Source organism: Erpetoichthys calabaricus, chromosome 14 (genome assembly GCF_900747795.2).
Source record: "Erpetoichthys calabaricus chromosome 14, fErpCal1.3, whole genome shotgun sequence".
Taxonomy (NCBI): domain Eukaryota; kingdom Metazoa; phylum Chordata; class Cladistia; order Polypteriformes; family Polypteridae; genus Erpetoichthys; species Erpetoichthys calabaricus.
In genome coordinates, this window is record NC_041407.2 from 3034074 (window position 1) to 3055309 (window position 21236).

The window sequence follows — 21236 nt, forward strand, 5'->3', positions numbered from 1 at the left end:
TATGTTGTAGTAACTGAATGACTACAAATTTGACAAACTGAACAGTGTTGATATAGTTTGAAGATTTATTACACAAAATGTAATTCATTAGTATTACTATCTACAGCTAAGTAAAGACAAAATTCTGTAATGTATCTTTTATGTAAGTTCATTTAGTTCGTACTACTACATATACTGTATATACATTGGAGTTAAACAATGCTGAAGTTGCATTAGTTTGTTGAACATAAGGAAATTAATTTTATCTAATTTGAACACATTGTGATGACTGATTGTAAGTCATTTAAGGAGACAATACTAAATACTTTTATTTACAATTTACACAACTTAGTTTGTGTAAATTGTTGACATAACATAGTTAAGTAAATCCAGAATAATATTTTTTGACTGTATATCTTGTGCAGGGGCACCAAGGAAACCTCTGACAAGTATAAAGCATGTGCCTAAGATGGAACCGGGCCATTTCTGTTTCTGTTTTAGGATACAGGTCTTTTAACCCAACGAGTCAATCAGAATTCTCATTCCCATGCCAGTCATTTTGGCCAATGGAACACCAGCAAGTCTACCCACAGTCAGTGACGGGTTAAAGTGTGGACTGGCTGCTTTACTGTGCCTTGTCTCATTAGGTATCCCAGTAATGTTTTCACCAGAGAGGTGGCACTGTTGTTTTAAGTTAAAGTTGGGCTGCAGCTTCTGCTGCTGCCTTTCTCTTTTACAACTCACCTTTGCTTCTGGCTTGGGTTTCCTGTTTTATTAAATAAGATAGATGTTTAGAATTCAATCACAGGCAAGCAGGCACAGAGTCAAAACTGCAAGCCTCATAGTGTAAGCGGCCTCCTCTTCTACAAACAATCCCCCAGCCTGCTAGAGTTTGGACAAAACTGTCAAAAAACTTGTTTATTGAGGAGAGGAACTCACTAGGACATCATTCCAAACATCTCAGTGAGCTTCTAAAGGTGCTAGTTGTGGGGGAGACAACTCAAAATTCACACAACATTCAAAATCTTTACAAACCGTTTACCTGAATAATACACATACACTGATGGGTGACACACATACTGTCAGGGCAGTAAACTGTCTAGAGAATTATTGGTGCTGCATATCTGGTAGACAATTTTCCCAAAATGTTTTTAAGGTATACATTATAGTAATTTTAATATATATTTTTACAATTTTATGTTATTTTCTCATGGTCACAAAGAGACAGATTGAACTGGTAACCATGTAATTTATCACATAACATCCTGTCTACATCAAACTGATGACACTTATTACCGCAGTGATTGATGGAGCTTAATACTGTGATCATTTACAACTACCTGCTTCAGCAGACTATACTGGTTCTCCTTATTGTTAAGATATCCTAGATATTATAGTGGGGTCATTTCTCATAACATAATCCAGGATATCACGCGGGCACCATCTGTTATCATTTCTGTCCAAATTCAATGAGAATGCTTTTCATGCTAGTACAATTGGTAATTAAGTAGACTGGCCAATGAACTCAACATTATACTGGCGGATTCTGTATGAATAATATCCAAGTCTAGTCATATCCAGAAAAGTAAAAATATCCAAATCAGGCAACCAAGACTAATAACTTAAACCAGAATAACTCAAAAGTACACTGATCACTATACTGAAAACACTTATTAACAAGAACTTAGAAGTTTAGGAAAAGCAATAATTATTCTGATGTCATTTTACAACAAGTATATCACCAATTTATACAGACTGCTCAGTGGTAAATTGAAGAAAATACAAGATCAACCCTGCTTAGAAAGATTGGGGTAAACTGTAAGCAAAATATGGCATTTAAGTCAGATTGGCTACTATACAAGAATGCACTTAATATCAATAAATTAATAAAATATTAAATTAAATTAAGTTTCCTCCCATAGTCCAAAGACATGAAGGTTAGGTGCATTGGCGATCCTAATTGTCCTTGGTGTGTGGGTGTGTGCATGCCCTGCGGTGGGCTGGTTCCCTGCCCGGGGTTTTCCTGCCTTGCACCCCGTGTTGGCTGGGATTGGCTTCAGCAGACCCCCATGACCCTGTGGTTGGGATATAGCAGGTTGGATAATGGATGGATGGATGGATTAAATTAAATATATATCCATCCCAATTCAAATTGATTGTTACAGTAATGGTTTTGGTGGTAAGCAAGGGCATTCCAATTAGTCAGACTGACAACAATTTTGGAGAATAAGTGAGTAGGATTGACAAGCTCATTGAGCTGAATGGCTTTTTCGCATCAAAACAGTTGTAATGTTCTAACACACTTTAATAGAAATAAATACCAAGTTAAAAATGACAGTTATACACATACATTTTTTTCCTGAAGGAAAATCCCAGTTATGCTTGGCTGATCACAATGCTGGAGAGAGTTAAAAATACTATATGTTAACTGGTCAATTATTCTGGCCTAATTTAAAAAAAAAAAAAAAAAAAAACAGTTTAAAGAGACTGTTTACTGGTCAAATCTAGAACATAAACATCCCAGTTCAAAGAGTCTAGCTATTTATCAACGTCACTGTAACTATGCACATCTAATGTAAGAAGGACTGACCACTACACATTTATTCCCAATACATTTGCAGGGAAATATAGGTATTAAAATACTATAATGTTCTAACAAGTATATTGTTCTAGGTGATTGGTTGTTGCAAAGGTGTCACTTTCCGTTTAAGAAGAATGGATATTAAACTTGGCAACTTCAATGAAAAAGATTATTCCAGCATCAGAAGACTGGATTCAAAAACTGGAAACTTCATTAAAAATTATATCCCAATTTGGATGCACTCATTCTTACACTGGTGTGATCTATACAACAGCCATACAATTATGGCAGTACTAACCATTTTGCTTACTGGTTTGATTATCCCATTATGGTAGTACATTTTATCAGCTGGAATGATCCAGACTGATGTCAATTGGACACAAGTGCATCCCAGTTTAAGAAACAGGAATATCAAATTGACATTTAGAATGGGCAGCATCTCATTTAAAGTAGCTAACTTTTACCCTGGATAATACTACAGGTGCATTGCTTTTTGATGGACACTGTGTAGCCAAAGTGCTTTACACAGAGGAGTGTCTACTTAGCCAGACTTCACCCGGCAACCTATCAATCTCCAAAACCCCAAACCCCCCACCCCCCCCCCCCCCCCCCCCGCCCTCATCCCCCCCACCTTCTTCCTGCCACCTGCCTTTTGAATCTAGTCTCTTCTAATTCAGCATGCCCAGCTGTCTCTCACCAGGTTGTGATGTCACACTACTTGTTAGTGGGTTAATGGAAAACACATAAAGGGCTTTCACAATAAGACTTCAGAGGTGATGCCTGCTGCAATGAAGTCAGGAGGCTACAGTGAACTGTAATGCCAAGAGGTGGCTTACCTGAACGGAACTTGCTTCGAATCAGCAGGGAATGCTCTGATCCTAAGAGAGTCATCCTGATCTTGTACCCTTAAGTCCAAGTGCAACAAACTAAACCATCAACTTTCCTGTAGAAAGACTGGTACAGGGCACTTCATTCAAAGAAAAATGACAGTAAAATACAAAAAGAAGGAGAGACAGAAAGAGAGAGACAGAGAAAGACGCGTGCTGCTTTCCCTCCTGGGAGTGCTGCTCTACTGAGGAGCCAAGAAAACTTGTGAAAGGTTTTGGTCCCATCTAGTTCTGACCTCAGCAGGACAGCAAGTGATATCCCCCGAGAGGGGAGGAGAATGAAGTTCCTCCCACTGTTGCAGATTTACTATCAAGAACGCCTATGTACCCGCCCCTACACAGAAGATCATCACTGAAGGATGCCCTCTTACCAACAAGTGCTGCTCAGCCAATCAGGGGCTATGTCAAGAGAGAGAGAGAGAGAGAGAGAGAGAGAGAGAGAGGTCGAGAGAGAGAGAGAGAGAGAGATGGCGTGGAGTGAAAGTAAACATGTGCCAAAAAGACGCCTCTGTGCCTCATCTTAACTCTTTCACATCAGCAGGCCAGACAGACACTCTAAAGGAAAAATCCAGTGTGTAAAAGACTACAAAAAACAAAAAATCAACACATACAAAATACACAATTACAAAACTGTGCAGAAACCCAAAAATAGATGCAGTCCAATCCTAGAAAGACTGACTTCTAATTAAAAAAAACAACACACATACAGTCCACAGCTGTGTACAAATATACATAAAAATCCCACATTCTCAATGAGAAACAACACACAGCTTTTAAAACACATGCACAAATAATTCTCTTGCTTTCATATAACCTCCCTTCAGTATGGAAGGTAGAAAAAACAAATTAAACAAATTTTTACATTTTGAGCCCAGACAGTGTAAAACGTTCAGGGTTACAAATGACCAGCAGCAGTACAGTCTAGTACCTCAGCCATTCTGGCACACTGACATTTCTGTGCCAAATTATAATATGAAGATTTCATTCCACTTCAATAACCAGAAACATAATGACTCACTAACATAGTATCTCAGACATATAATACTACATATAAACTGAGACATATGGAACACTCAACACACACACACAAATGTAAGTCATACATACCTACAAAAGCACACATTTTTATTTATACATACCCTAATCTTCACATGCATTTCAGGTTGAAATATAATGCACAATTCTGTAAACACTCATATGCACTGTTATTAATCACCACATTTATACAAAGATATAACAAAAAATCTACACAAAAATGCAAACTAGCCTACACATACTGTTACAGACAGCAACACACAAGTCTAAAGAGAACATACACACTAGAATAGGGCGATACACAAATGGCCTCTTACGTAAGACATGCAAACTATAACCCCTGAACCTAGAAGAAACACGGGGAATGGCTCTGCCTCCAGCAAAGATTCTAAAACCACACTGAACACAGGAAGCGGCTGCTCTGTAAACACAGCTGTTACTGGAAGTGAGCCCCTCCCCACCTTGAGACTAAAGCCGTCCTTTCCACAGCTGTGCCCTGAACTAAGGGTGATTCCAATCCCGCCCCATTCATAGCAGGGCACTAATCAGGCAAACATGCTAAACCCCAACAACTCTGGAATGCTAACCAGTTCCCTTGATGTGACCTCCTGTGCCGAATCTGGAGCCAGACATGTGCCACACTTCAGTGCTGCCCCCCAGAGGTCACAGACAGCAGAGAAACAATGAAGAGCCGACTCCCTTCTCCTAGTAAATTCCTGTCTTAATTGCACACCAAGAGACACAATGAGCTATGGCATGCAAGTGTGGCATTTGAAGTAACTGACCTCTAACCACACAGAAACTAAATGTCACTCTAAACACTTAGAAAGAATATATGAGAGATGCATTCCTCTTTAGTGGTCCTCAAAAATTTGTCCAGTGTAGTTAATGATTTGATGTATTATGACATTGTATGGGCACCACATTCACATGAAGAGGTTCTTATGGACACACATGCAGTATGTCAAACATCACACATGGAGCCTATGGCACAGTCACAGATGCACAGAAACACATATGCACTCCATATTTGAGAATATGCGCACATATGCTCATCACAGGCAAAAAGAGACCCACACAGATTCACACATATTTCACAAGCACACACAAAAACACAAATGCACCCCATACAGTCAAGAATTGCTGCAACCTGGGCAGTATCATCAAGTTCCAGGGGGAACTGAAGCCAGAGCAGCTTATGCCAGACTTTGGCTCATGTGACATCCATCTATCTACCCTAGAAACACCAAGCTAAGAATTTATCAAACTAATGTTTTCTCTCTCTTCCTGTATGGTTCAGAATGTTGGCCTATCACCCAGCAGGACATAAACAGACTCTCAAGTTACCACAACAAATCGCCTGAGAAGAACCAAGAAAATCCACTGGCCAGCCACAAATATCTAATGCAAGACTCCAGGATATCGCCAAATTGAAAACATGACAATCATACAGAACAAACAGAGATGGAGGCAGCTAGGACATGTGCACCATATACCTTTTAAATATCCAGCAAAGGTAGCAATGACTTGGGCTATGGATGGAAAAAGAAAACAAGGAAGGCTGAGAAAAACAGGCACTATGGAGGAAGAACTGATGACGGCAGGATTCATCTGAAGAACTACACTGAAGACAGCCCAAAACAAACAGCAATGGCAACATCATGTGTAAGGCTTAATTGCCACTAGGCACGAAGAGGATGAGAAGTGAACAGTCAACCAGACATTAATAAATTTAGTCAGACACTGCATTTCATAAACATATACCATACGCTGAAAACACAGATCAAATACACCTCTTACACCGTCTCAGCTATATATGTGCACATACTCATAAACACCTTCACAATAAATCACTGCATATACCTTTGCTTGCATACACATGAACACACATACTCCGATTCAAGAACATAAAATGGCACAAAACACAGAATATAGATATATTGCCACACAAGCTCCTCAGATGAACAGACCCTCACAACCTTAAGCATACATACAAACTTGGTCTCAAAAGCAGATTGCATAAACACCCTCACATAATATTCACATACAAAATCAAGTAAATATAAATGCATCCATCACACTATATTACACACACACAAAATTTTCATTACTATACAGTATGTACACTGACACAGCATGACACACCCCAACATAAACTTAAATATACACCCCTAACATTCCATTATACACACACACTAAACTTATTGCAAAACTTTACATGCACACAAGCAATGACACTTACCGTTAACATACATACTGTACAGACACAAACTTAAACACACATGTGCTCTTCACTCCTTTACTCACATAACGTTAAATCTTAACGTGAACACAGAGCATCACTCACACAAACACACCTCAAACTGCATTATGTACCCAGTATGTGAAGAAACATGTATCACAGTAAAAAATGAAATCTAAGTAAGTGAATTGTTTTTATATAAACCCATTATAGCTTGTATTTATACTGTAAGGTTTACTGAAATATCAATAAATTTACATTTAAGATTTAACTTATTTAAAAAAAATTTGCTTACCCCACTTGCAGATTTTTTTTTTTTTTTTTTTTTTTCAATAAAATAGGTGCTTTGCATTTATTTATCAAAAAAAATCTGCATCAACTTCTACAAGTCAGTTCCAAACAACATTTTAGAAGAAAACTACAACTTCCATTCAGTCTGAATCACAAATCCTTTCTCCATTTCTTGTCTGAAAACCTTCTGCATAAAGTGATGGATTTTAATAAGCCCAAATAAACAAGACCTTGTATTCTCAGAATTGAGAATCCAATGGGAAAACAGCATAAATTAAACATACAGAACAGGAAAAATAAGCACAGAGAGTTTGGAAACATTAAGGTTTTCAAATGGAGACACAGTGAGTGACCATTCACAACAATCTTGATTTGAAGACACATGGGACTTCAAATTAGCTTCATGATTTCAATTGACAGCATTTGGTCACTGGCTTCGGGATATCAACTTAAGGTAAAGCAACTGGAATCAATCACTTTTGAATCAAAACTAACTCTTCCTGTGCAAATACATAAGTCAGACAGGCTAGGTTAAATGGCAAGTCTGGATTAGCTAGTATGATGTCCCATCCAAGCTTGACACATGATTTTTACTCTAAGAAGTCAGAATGAACTTTGGATGTCTACAATGAACGCAATGAATTTCATCTGTTTATACTATTTCCAACCCACTTATCCAGTCAAGGGCACAACTGCTGGGTGCAAGGCAGGAACCAAGCCTGGTTGGGCACCAGCATAGTAAGCAGCACACTTAGTGCAATTACACAAGAACATACAGTCTCTGTTTAAATGCTATTACCTAACATACCATTGAACTTCATGAGTTAGTAAAATCATGTACATACACGTGCACAGTTTATACAGGATCTAACCATATATATTTTTTTAAATGTTTATTTAATCCTTCACCATTCACTCTCACAGAAATATACATTTTCTCTTCTATTTGATTCTGTCTCACTGCATTGCCAGTTTCATTTGCTTTCAATTTTTTTATTTCATTGCTTTTTCATGTTTTAATGGCAGTGCTTGTGTTTTCTTTTTTCTGGGGCCAGTTTGTCTAACTGCTCGTGTTAAATCAAGAGTCTCTATCTGGCTTGAGACGCCTGGGCTGTCAGAAATTGGCTCTGACTCCCCATCTGCCACAATGACCCAACAGGGCAGCTGGACGCCTGCCCTGTTCTTCAAGTGGAGTGCGAAATAATGATTTTCTCTAGAAAGGCTGATGTTAACCGAGTCAGACAGCCTGCATGACACCAGCCAGCTCATTATTAATAGTGACGTCTTGATAGCAGCAGCACAGAGCTGAGCAGACTGAAGTAGAAACATACATGTTAGGTTGCAGGAGGGGACTAGATTTTTTCATATCCATCTATAATAATATATTGTGCTTTTTAAGTACATCTGTCATACTGTATAATATTTCTGAATTCTATCTATCCATCATATCATATTCAAATCTGTTTCTCATCTTCATTTGTCCTCTCATATCACAGCATCAGGAATCAAAATTAAGACTATTGTTGTTGTTGTCCCAGGCTATCAAATACTATTGCCAAATTGGCAACGTTATTTATTTAAAGCTAAAGAAATCTTCTGTCATGTATTTCAATGGGGGCACCTGGGGTCTGAAAACTTTGATGGGTTTCTTTCAAAGTTAAAGCCCTTGTTACATATCCATTTTTAGTTACATCTACCTAAATGCTTGTTTCAAATCTTCTTTTTAAGCAAAATCTTTACCTAAAACAGGCAGGTCCAAATATACATTGAAAAAATGATTATTTTTTATTATACAGACAAGGAGACTCCACCAATGTTGAAGTCCTTACAGGTTCCATAATTTACATTTTGCATTGGAGAGCTGAAACTTAGCTTGTAATCTAAGAAAACTTGTGCTTTTCACAAATACTGTATATTAGGCTGCCCTAATATTAAACCATTTAGGTACTGTACAGTGCATGAGAACAAAGTAAGCATCAGAAGCTAAGAGTGTGTTTTTCTTTCATATTATATTAAACATATACATATATACACATATACACATATATATATATACACATATATATATATATACATATATATATATATATATATATATATATATATATATACATATATATATACATACATATATATATATATATATATATACATACATATATATATATATATACATACATATATATATATATATACATACATATTATATATATATATATAGTGTGTGTGTGTATGTATATATATATATATATATATATATATATATATATAGTGTGTGTGTGTATGTATATATATATATATATATATATATATATATATATATATACATACATATATACACACACACACACACACACACACACACAAATACACACACAGTGGGGCAAAAAAGTATTTAGTCAGCCACCAATTGTGCAAGTTCTCCCACTTAAAGAGGAGAGAGGCCTGTAATTTTCATCATAGGTATACCTCAACTATGAGAGACAAAATGAGAAAAAAAATCCAGAAAATCACATTGTCCGATTTTTAAAGAATTTATTTGCAAATTATGGGGGAAAATAAGTATTTGGTCACCTAAAAACAAGCAAGATTTCTGGCTCACAGACTTGTAACTTCTTCTGTAAGAGGCTCCTCTGTCCTCCACTTGTTACCTGTATTAATGGCACCTGTTTGAACTCGTTATCAATATAAAAGACACCTGTCCACAACCTCAAACAGTCACACTCCAAACTCCACTATGGCCAAGACCAAAGAGCTGTCAAAGGATACCAGAAACAAAATTGTAGACCTGCACCAGGCTGGGAAGACTGAATCTGAAATAGGTAAGCAGCTTGGTGTGAAGAAATCAACTGTGGGAGCAATTATTAGAAAATGGAAGACATACAAGACCACTGCTAATCTCCCTCGATCTGGGGCTCCACGCAAGATCTCACCCCGTGGGGTCAAAATGATCACAAGAACGGTTAGCAAAAATCCCAGAACCACACGGGGGGACCTAGTGAATGACCTGCAGAGAGCTGGGACCAAAGTAACAAAGGCTACCATCAGTAACACACTACGCCGCCAGGGACTCAAATCCTGTTGTGCCAGATGTGCCCCCCTGCTTAAGCCAGTACATGTGCAGGCCCGTCTGAAGTTTGCTAGAGAGCATTTGGATGATCCAGAAGAGGACTGGGAGAATGTCATATGGCCAGATGAAACCAAAATAGAACTTTTTGGTAAAAACTCTACTCGTCGTGTTTGGAGGAGAAAGAATGCTGAGTTGCATCCAAAGAACACCATACCTACTGTAAAGCATGGGGGTGGAAACATCATGCTTTGGAGCTGTTTTTCTGCAAAGGGACCAGGACGACTGATCCATGTAAAGGAAAGAATGAATAGGGCCATGTATCGTCAGATTTTGAGTGAAAACCTCCTTCAATCAGCAAGGGCATTGAAGATGAAACATGGCTGGGTCTTTCAGCATGACAATGATCCCAAACACACCGCCCGGGTAACGAAGGAGAGGCTTAGTAAGAAGCATTTCAAGGTCCTGGAGTGGCCTAGTCTCCAGATCTCAACCCCATAGAAAATCTTTGGAGGGAGTTGAAAGTCCATGTTGCCCAGCGACAGCCCCAAAACATCACTGCTCTAGAGGAGATCTGCATGGAGGAATGGGCCAAAATACCAGCAACAGTGTGTGAAAACCTTGTGAAGACTTACAGAAAACGTTTGACCTCTGTCATTACCAACAAAGGGTATAACACAAAGTATTGAGATGAACTTTTGCTATTGACCAAATACTTTTTTTCCACTATAATTTGCAAATAAATTCTTCAAAAATCAGACAATGCGATTTTCTGGATTTTTTTATCTCATTTTGTCTCTCATAGTTGAGGTATACCTATGATGAAAATTACAGGCCTCTCTCATCTTTTTAAGTGGGATAACTTGCATAATTGGTGACTGACTAAATACTTTTTTGCCCCACTGTATATTATATATATATATATTTGTCACAGGAGGCTGGGGACCAGACCCAGCCGGGATGCCTGGAAGGCAGCCAGTATGTCCCCCGGGCCATGAGGGGGCAACCGCCCTGTATAAGCAGGGGACCACGGGGATGGAGCAAGGAGGCACAAACCCGTGGGGGCCCGTGGCTACCACCAGGGGGCGCCCCAACTCTCAAAGCCCAGGAGCTCTGCACTTCCGCCACACCGGGGAAAGGTCCTTCCAGCGACACCTGAAGTGCTTCCAGGTGCTCATGCGGCACTTCTGCCACACCAGGAAGTGCCACCGGAAGAATGTCATCAAGCACCTGGAGCACATCCGGGTGAATATAAAAGGGGCCGTCTTCCTACAGTCAGGGAGCTAGAGTCGGAAGCTGGAGCAGGATGAAGCTCCAGTGACAGGAGGGAGAAAGGCGGCCCGAAAAGGACATTGGGATAGGCCCATGTTGGGAGTAATTGGTGCGGGAGCACTGTGTGTTGTGTGGACTTTATTAGTTTAATAAATGTGTGTTCTGTAAAGTGCTTGTGTTTGTCCGATAGTGTTCGGACAAGGTCTCAAAATAATACATCACTTTTTCCACATTTTGTTATGTTACAGCCTTATTCCAAAATGGATTAAATTCATTTTTTTCCTCAGAATTCTACACACAACACCCCATAATGACAACGTGAAAAAAGTTTACTTGAGGTTTTTGCAAATTTATTAAAAATAATAAAATTGAGAAAGCACATGTACATAAGTATTCACAGCCTTTGCCGTGAAGCTCAAAACTGAGCTCAGGTGCATCCTGTTTCCCCTGATCATCCTTGAGATGTTTCTGCAGCTTCATTGGAGTCCACCTGTGGTAAATTCAGTTGACTGGACATGATTTGGAAAGGCACACACCTTTCTATAGAAGGTCCCACAGTTGACAGTTCATGTCAGAGCACAAACCAAGCATGAAGTCAAAGGAATTGTCTGTAGACCTCCGAGACAGGATTGTCTGAAGGCACAAATCTGGAGAAGGTTACAGAAAAATTTCTGCTGCTTTGAAGGTCCCAATGAACAAAGTGGCCTCCATCATCTGTAAGTGGAAGAAATTCAAAACCACCAGGACTCTTCCTAGAGCTGGCCGGCCATCTAAACTGAGCGATCAGGGGAAAAGGGCCTTAGTCAGGGAGGTGACCAAGAACCTGATGGTCACTCTGTCAGAGCTCCTCTGTGGTGAGAGGAGAACCTTCCAGAAGGACAACCATCTCTGCAGCAATCCACCAATCAGGCCTGTATGGTACAGTGGCCAGATGGAAGCCACTCCTTAGTAAAAGGCACATGGCAGCCCGCCTGGAGCTGGCCAAAAGGCACCTGAAGGACACTCAGACCATGAGAAAGAAAATTCTCTGGTCTGATGAAACAAAGATTGAACTCTTTGGTGTGAATGCCAGGCGTCACGTTTGGAGGAAACCAGGCACCGCTCATCACCAGGCCAATACCATCCCTACAGTGAAGCATGGTGGTGGCAGCATCATGCTGTGGGGATGTTTTTCAGCGGCAGGAACTGGGAGACTAGTCAGGATAAAGGGAAAGATGACTGCAGCAATGTACAGAGACATCCTGAATGAAAACCTGCTCCAGAGCGCTCTTGACCTCAGACTGGGGCAACGGTTCATCTTTCAGCAGGACAACAACCCTAAGCACACAGCCAAGATATCAAAGGAGTGGCTTCAGGACAACACTGTGAATGACCTTGAATGGCCCAGCCAGAGCCCAGACTTGAATCCGATTGAACATCTCTGGAGAGATCTTAAAATGGCTGTGCACCGACGCTACCCATCCAACCTGATGGAGCTTGACAGGTGCTGCAAAGGGGAATGGGCGAAACTGGCCAAGGATAGGTGTGCCAAGCTTGTGGCATCATATTCAAAAAGACTTGAGGCTGTAATTGCTGCCAAAGGTGCATCGACAAAGTATTGAGCGAAGGCTGTGAATACTTATGTACATGGGATTTCTCCGTTTTTTGATTTTTGATTTTTTTCTAAAAAAAAAAATTCTATTTTTCAATTTCCATAAAAAAAAAAGAAACTCAAAATATAATACTGTAGAATTGAAGTGCAATAATATATTGAAATATAACAACAGCCTCAACCCACTTAACCCAATTCAGGGTCATGTGGACCTGGTACTGTATTATGAATCTCAGTTCTTAGCTCCACTAGTGTTTTATACATGCTTTTGGACAATATTTTTATTTAAACTTAGCTTGTTAATTGGTATAGTTATTCTGACAGTAACATTTTGGTTTTTGTGTTTAGTTTGTTCGCTGCAGTTCTGTAGCAGTCTTTACATGGTTGTGACCACAGTATTAGTATTAATATTAGCATAGTATTGCTTTTGCGCCCATAGCTGTCACATAACTTGAAACTCAAAAATCACATAATGTGTGTTGTCACTGTATCTTGTTTATTTAAGATGGCAGCCGGCAACTTCTGGCATCAAAACCTTTGGATTTCAATTATTTACAAGTTGGAAAATGTAGAAATGGTGTAACACTCCAGTGCATTCAAGAATTTTGCAGGCACTGTAGTCTTCAAAGAACTGAATTCAGGTGGAAGATTCTAGAACCTCTTCAATCCAGTCCAGGGCTTCAAATAGCTAAAGGTTATCTAACCAGAATTGGGCAAAAGGCTGAAAACAGACCTGGAAAGGACTCTAGTCCATCACAGGGACCACTTTCACTCACACAAACCACAATTTACAAGTGTAAATTAACATAACCTAATTAAAAAAACAAAAAAAAACACCTTTACAATTAATTCTTTGTTTGACTGAGCAAGTCTGCCCATAGTAATTTATATGAAATGGGGCTAGTAAAGTTTTTCAGTTATGACCGGTGTTAGGGAATAACAGAAGTAAAAGGCAAACTTTATTACAATGACTGGCTGTTATGGATATGAGATGAATGAAGCACTCTGATGGTAAATTATAGGGAGACCAGATTTTCAAAGTCAAAAACCTGGACACTTATATAGGATGTATGCCCACACATAAAGCCCATTTTCAATTAGTTAACACTGGCTTTATCTCATCATCATTGGAGAGAGAAGAAGACATGGGAAAAATAAAAACACCTATAAATGAGTTAGGGCTGAGTGAAAAATGAGTCAGGGCTAAAGATTTAAATTTGGTATTAGGACTATTCTGACTTTGACTTACAATTCTGTTTTTGACAAAATCATTTTGGATTGTTTTTCTCAATATTTCTGACCTCTGGCTCAGTCAGTCAGTAATTTTCTAACCTGCTTAGTCCTGAACAGAGAGTCACAGGGCTCTGCTGAAAACTATTCTAGCTAGGAAAGGCAGGAGCAAACCCTGGACAGGGTACCAGTCCATCGCAGGGTGTCATTTGTTAAGTAATAGCAAAAAAACTAGTTTTGAAACTATAATGGTACTACAAAAGATGTAATTGAATAATTGGCCAAAGCCTGCCCTCTGTTACCACCCCATGCCTTGCATATTAGTTATCATCCTCATTCCATTCAACCTTTAGCCCAACTCTGATGGCAGCTGCTTACACCCAACTCCGAAGATCTGGTGTTTCTCCAATGCTACCTTATCACACAAGCAACCCTGACAACCTTGTAATTTCCAGCTGCAAAGAAGCAAGCAGCCTTTATTTTTATAACACTTTTCATAACTACATAACATTCCAATTTGCTTCCAAAATATTCTTAAATATTTTCTACATAGATATTTTTACAATTGGAGCACAAACTAGCTAAAATTATACATTACTAAGGCCACCTTCAATTTGAAAGTTCAGTGTCCAGGATGACTGAGACAGGTTACCAGCAACTCCACAATGTCCCACCATCCACACATTAGAACCCTTTTGTTGTATAATTAGGCTACCATCTTTCAGGTGGTACATTCATTTCAACCCTCAATAACAAAGAAATACTAAAAATAAAATTGAGATGTGCCACCTGTTGGATTCCTTTCTGATAGATCAAGTATTATCTCTCTTACAACCTTACACATATAACATCTGAGAGAAGGCAAATGTTGGTTCCTCATTTGTGCAAAAACCCTGTCATAGGAAGCATAAAACACTGATTGTTGATTGCTGTTGCTGAATTAGTAACTACGTGCAGGTGACCAATGATGTTGGTTTGGTCTCTTTTTATTCCTGCTTTACTTTTTTAACTTTCTGATATTTATTCTTTTCATCTTAGTTTATTAAGTTTGACTAAGAAGTAATTTGTTGTAGAAGTTCCACTTAATTGTGTGCAAAACAATGTAATGCAGGTTAATCAGTTCAGTTCAACATTTTTGTCAATTGTGTGAAGCAGAATGAATTGAAATTCTTATTTTCATGTTTGACAAGACACAACACATGCCACTTTCCATCACTGAGAATATCACTCCATAGGTTATATGAAATATAACAGAATAAAATACATCAAAAGTTTACTGGTTAATGTTTCATTCTGTGCCAGTATGAAGACATATATACAGAGATGGCTCAAGTGCTGTTGGGGTGACAAGGTTGGTGGGAAATTCACGTTGAGAATAACATACTTTCAAGTGGAGACATAAAATGTATATAAAAAGATGAAAGGCTTCTGTTTAACCTTATTTCATGCTCCTTCTTTAGTAGCAGTAGTACTAGAAGTAGTGGTTATAGTACTGTCATATTTACAGAGTACAGTGAAATTCTTAGTTTGAACTGAAACGCTTTTCTTGTGTAATTAATACTCATTTCTTTTCACGTTTTAGATACATTGTCTACAACCTAAAAAAATGTCAAAGTCTGAGGAGCAGTCAACCCGAGGAATTGAGGAAATAAAGCAAAAAAATATATTTGACATTATAAGGAACATCTAGAATGAGATGTCATCAAACTGGCAAAATGCAATGAAAGGAGACCACAAAATCTAAAAGAACTAGAAAGTAGTAATGCTGTTTTCCATGCTTGGGCAGATAGTCATTGCATCAACCATCAATGCATCTGAGAGAAAATCAGGCCACTTTTAGGTGAAAGATGTGTGTGTTGATTGATAGTGTTCTGGTATTGCTTTATGCACTTTTTATTATTTATTTTCCTAGTTTTTTGCAGGATGGTGACCGCCATCATTTTGGTTGTAAAACTGTGACTCTGAAGAATAGCCAGACTACACAGTGGGAGTGTAGCCATGTGAATCAGCATGTCATGCAATGAGGTGGCAGCCATTTACTCCTCGATAAAGGAGTGTTGGACAGCATGAGATGATCTTCAGTTCTGTGTTTGTTTGGAAAGCAGAAAAAAAGTCTCCTTTATTATTTTCTTTCTATCTTGCTCCCTCAAAGATAGTTTATGTTAAGAAGTTACTCTTGTCTGGCCACATACAATTTTCTGTTTTTAACTCAGTTGTCCATACTATTATTGGATTTTCTAGTGCTAATTACAATTTCCATTATTTTGTTCAGCAGCATATACTGCTTTTACATGCTTGCAGGCTATAATGCTAACAAAAAAAGATCATGGAATGCCCAAATATTAAACATTCCACAGAATGGAACTCTGCAGCACTCAACCAGGAACTTCTCTTATAACAAATGACTTATTACTGAATTCCACATGAAATTTAATTAACATCATGCTTAATGCCTGTGAATGTTAAATCCTTTTTAATGGAAGTCCACTGAAGAAGTTCCACATCGTTGCCTTCGTGTATCAAGGCTCTATATTTTTTAAGTACAGAAAAGCCCAAATTTTAACACAGTATAGTACCAACATTTTGGGATTTTTGGCATGGGGAAATAAACGTCAGCTATCCTGTCGATCCCCTGTCATTCTAGCCCCTTCCTTCCCACAACACTTCATATTACAATTGTGGAAAAATGTCCATTTCATAGACTTCACAAAAGGAAGCTACATTCTTGAAGCCAGCAGAAATTCATGGGGACCTCATATTTGATTTGAAGCGATCTAGAAGTTATACAAGATCTTATTTCTTTGACCTGGACTTCATAGGGGACACTTATTCCTTTAACACGACTGTCACTTCATTAGGGTCCAAATAACACTTCAAGGTAACCAGGAATTCTGGCTATCAAGAGGGAAACAGTACATAGTACAGTCCAAGGGTGTGGCACACAAGAGAGTCAAGCAATTGAGTAGCACACCAGGCAGACTGGATTAAGACGAGTGGTTCTCAAGTTAACTGTTATTTGCTTTGGAATCATTTTGGTACCAGCACTGAGGTCTGAAAGCTGGTATTGTTACTCAAATTAGTTTTAGTACAGATCCAACACTAGGTGACAGGGATATAAATTGTGCCACCAATGAGACATAATACAGACAAAATCTGGAAGAAGGTGTTTTGCTTGCTGGATGCACTCAGAATGGCATGGTCAAGCTGCCTCCCACTGTTTGGTAGCCTACTCACTAGAATGAAGAGCATTGTCTTAATTCTGATAATGCCTGAACAGCTTCTATCTCTTTCTCCTCCAGCCATCCCATCAATGGACCCCAATTTGGTTAGCAATGACTAGAAATGTAACAAAATGGGCAGCATCATATGTAGACAGTAAGGGACCAAGTGCAGACTCCAGGGCAATATAATACAGGAGGAGTGATCTGGAGGAGAGTGTAACAGATTGCTCTACTCAAAGAGAGTTGAATAGTGTTATTGATGGCCTCTGATTTCTAAGAAGTTTAACACAGTCAAAAAGTTAGATCAGGTAGGACAATGTAGATATCTATCCAAGATGACACATATGGTTCAAAATGGGACTATGGTGCAAACTAAATCAGCTTCTATGTGGCGTAATTCCTAAACACACCAACATAAGTGGTTAAACATGGAGTTCTGACAAACTCACTGTGTGAGGGAAAAATACAATTTAACAAGTTATTACAGAAGATTTACCTAACCCTGGCACCCAACTGTAAAGTGTGTTACTTCATCCTAAAGAATATAAAAACATAAAACTACCTCATGTGAGAAAAATGGTCAAGTGTTAACCCAAAGATCTCAGACTCATCATTCGCTATCACTGCCTAATTACAACAATAATTCTCTATCCAAAAGACATTTAATACTTTCCATCTTAGCTAAACATTTAACAATTGTGAACTTTAGCCATATGATACGTACACCTCTAAAATAAAGCTCAGGATGTGGAATGCATGGCATATGTTTCCAATACTAGCAGTTACAAGAAATGTATTTGGCAGCAATCATGAAAATGTCTTACCTGCAGTGTAGCTATGTACCCACAGCTCGTTTCATTGAGGCCAACATAGGGTTCATTCAATATGAGGAGATGACCACAAAATGGGAAAAAAAAACAAAAAACTGCTGTGCACTTAGGCCGTTTTAGGTATCTGTTTCTGTATTGCAAGTGAACATAGTAGTAGCACCCACCATTAAACACATAAGAAGCAGAAACAAAATGTATGCCAACCTGGCTAAATTAAAAACTAAGATCTTACTAATATGAGCCATCGGTTACCTCTTCACCTTTACATCAAACTCCTCATTTGTCCCTTTTTTAACTTACCAATGCATCTACATATCCAAAGTTTATTCACTGTGTCATATTCACCTGTTCATTGTTCAATATATCCATTCAAGCATCTATCATATCCATTCATCTCCTCACTGATGCAGTCTTTCATACATTTGTTTTACAGGGATCCTTGTGATTTATATTATGCCCCAGTATAAAATCTCTTATTAGATTTCAATCTTACTTGTAAATCAATCAGACAGCTTTACAACTTTTAAGACCCAAACAAGTCATGCACCCATCTTTTAGTTCACTGCACGATAAATAAGAGCTACTTGCAACAAAAAACATTCCATCAATAAGCAAACTATAAGCCTCTTGAGACCCTCTATACAAATTATATTTAAATTTAGAATATCAGGTTCTAATGACAATTTAACCAGATCATCTATTAATAGTTCCTGTTTTAATAAACATATTCGCTTTATTTACATTATCTACTGTATATTATCTTTTATTTCTATTTTTTATAATGCCTTTCACACCTGTATGAGTTATAGCGTATTTCAACCACATCTACCTCTATTTGATGTAATATCCTTCCAAAGTTTATTGTTGTATGTTCACCATACAATGAAGTTCTTACTTGCAGGTTTCCCACAGACTAGTAACATTACACAATACAATATCAACAAACAACAAGGACTGCAACCATGAACATTAAATGTGCCATCAGACAACATATAACAAACACTCAGACAATTGTCAGTATGGGTGGCTGTTGCATACTATTATCACGAGTAAATACCTGAATCTTGTTCTTCATGTGTTAATATGTAGGGAAATGCTTATTTGCTCAACTCCAATGACTGATTTTAAGAAGAATAAAAAAAAATAACAAAACATGACATTATAATCATTAAATATGTCAAAGAAGTAAACAATAACTAAATAAATAATATTAATGTAAAGGAGTTACTGAAAACTTATTAGTTGTTTATTACAGGATTTCTTTTACCTTTTTTGTAGTTTTCTTATTATTGGCTTTCGCGCCTTGTTACCCAATTTTGTGTTTAAAAATAATTTATTATCAAATTATATTTTAGATGTGATTCGTCAAGGCTACTACGTTTCCATATTTCTGCCTGTCGCTGCTGGAGATCCTCAGTAAAACCATGACAGCACGAAGGAAGGTCCCATGAAGGAAGCAAATGCCCAAAGGAATGAACTGAGGTATTTAACATGGTAAGTCAGGCAATGGTATAAAAATGATCTCACTGAATATCGTGGAGTTTCAGAGTGTTTAGAATTTTACTTTCAGAGGCGAGTACTTGATTAGCTGGGCACTGTGCCAAGCCAGCCCACACAATTTAAAACTCAGTGTGTACCAAAGGCTCTTTAATTTGCTGTCTCTGTTTCATGCACTAGAAGGGAGATAACACATAGTGAACATAAAACTAAACTATCAGCTGCCAGGTCTCTCAGCTGTCATTCTGACATTAGGTCAGGTAGTTAGTACACAAGGTACAGTAACTCCCTCAGTGAAGCACACAGGGTCTTTCCACAATCTCGCATTTCAAGAAAAGTCTGAGCAAGATTCTTGGATCAAACTTTAGTAAGCAAAGAAATGGATCTGCTAGATCAAATGACTTTTCTAGTTTGTTGTCATTCTTTTATTTGTATTTTCTCCCAGTTTTCCTTCCAAATGCTTCACTAATAAAACATTCTTTAGGATTGAAGTACCTACTTTTTCTGTTAGTATCTAAAAAATCACCAAGGGGTCAGAGTTTAAATGGGATATTCTGTAGTTATTTAGTAATTTTGTCACTGGGATAAATTTTGACCAACAGGACATGCAGTATGTCCTAAAGGGAAAAATGCTATTCCAAGCAGCATCATTATGTGATCATAGTAGGGTCATTATGTGAAAATTGGTAAGTTCTTCACCAAAACTACAAGGATAAAACCATAATTGAAGTCTTATTTAAATTAAGTTCAAAATCATAATTTTTCTATAAATACATGCTTGCATGTTAAGTTTTTCATGAGGATCATTCCTTTAAAAAAAATTCAATGTGAGCGTCAATAGGCTTTGCACCCTTGGAACCAAGTTACCCGAACTATTCTACAACATTTCAGTAATTACTTACTGATCTCACACTGATCTTTCTGATCGTAAAATAGGTAATTACAATAGCAACTAACAAGAAGAATTCATAATTAATTGCAGAATTACAGTATTTGAGGGTTCCTCTAGAGTGGCTCTTTCTCTTGCACGATTTGACTCAAAAAACTAAATCAGCACATCGTCATCTCATAACAGGCTTAAGTTTCGAGTTTGGTACTTTTCTGTCCAGCTGTTTTAGCTCTAGACCGTCCTCAAGAAACTGTGACACACAGACACACACAGTCAAACACACAACCACACACCCATCATTGAGATATCGGAGTTTTCAGTATCAGGAGACCAAAACATTGAGATCCATTAAAAACCGGAGATCTAAATTTTTGACAAATCTAAAGCTTTCGCTCTTCCCCTATAGATGACAAGTTATGGTGGGGTGGGCGCAATGCAAAAATATCAAAGTTCAGATACGATAATGCACCACCATCTTTTAAATCACTGCCACTATAATGACACAGGTGTACCCAGCAAGGAGTAGCAGCTCTACAAATGGAACAGGTTCAATGCTGGAAAATGTACTTTGGAGAGGTATATACAAGGCTATACCAAGAGAAACACCTACTCTCCAAACCCCCG

General features: G+C 38.1%; 1 protein-coding gene across 9 annotated transcripts in view; it reads right to left on the reverse strand.

The window, feature by feature from the left end:
• Positions 1-21236, reverse strand: part of myocd (myocardin) — a 222037-nt gene that overhangs the window by 39765 nt on the left and 161036 nt on the right. The window contains exon 1 of one of the 9 annotated variants that reach the window (XM_028819266.2): positions 3397-3716. The exons of 7 other annotated variants lie outside the window; for them this stretch is intronic. In XM_028819266.2, the coding sequence (XP_028675099.1) occupies positions 3397-3451 (55 nt within the window). In that variant the 5' untranslated portion in view covers positions 3452-3716. Of the gene's footprint in view, positions 1-3396; positions 3717-21236 lie in introns of those variants that run through there. One more of the 9 variants, XM_051918894.1, reaches the window with a different exon arrangement.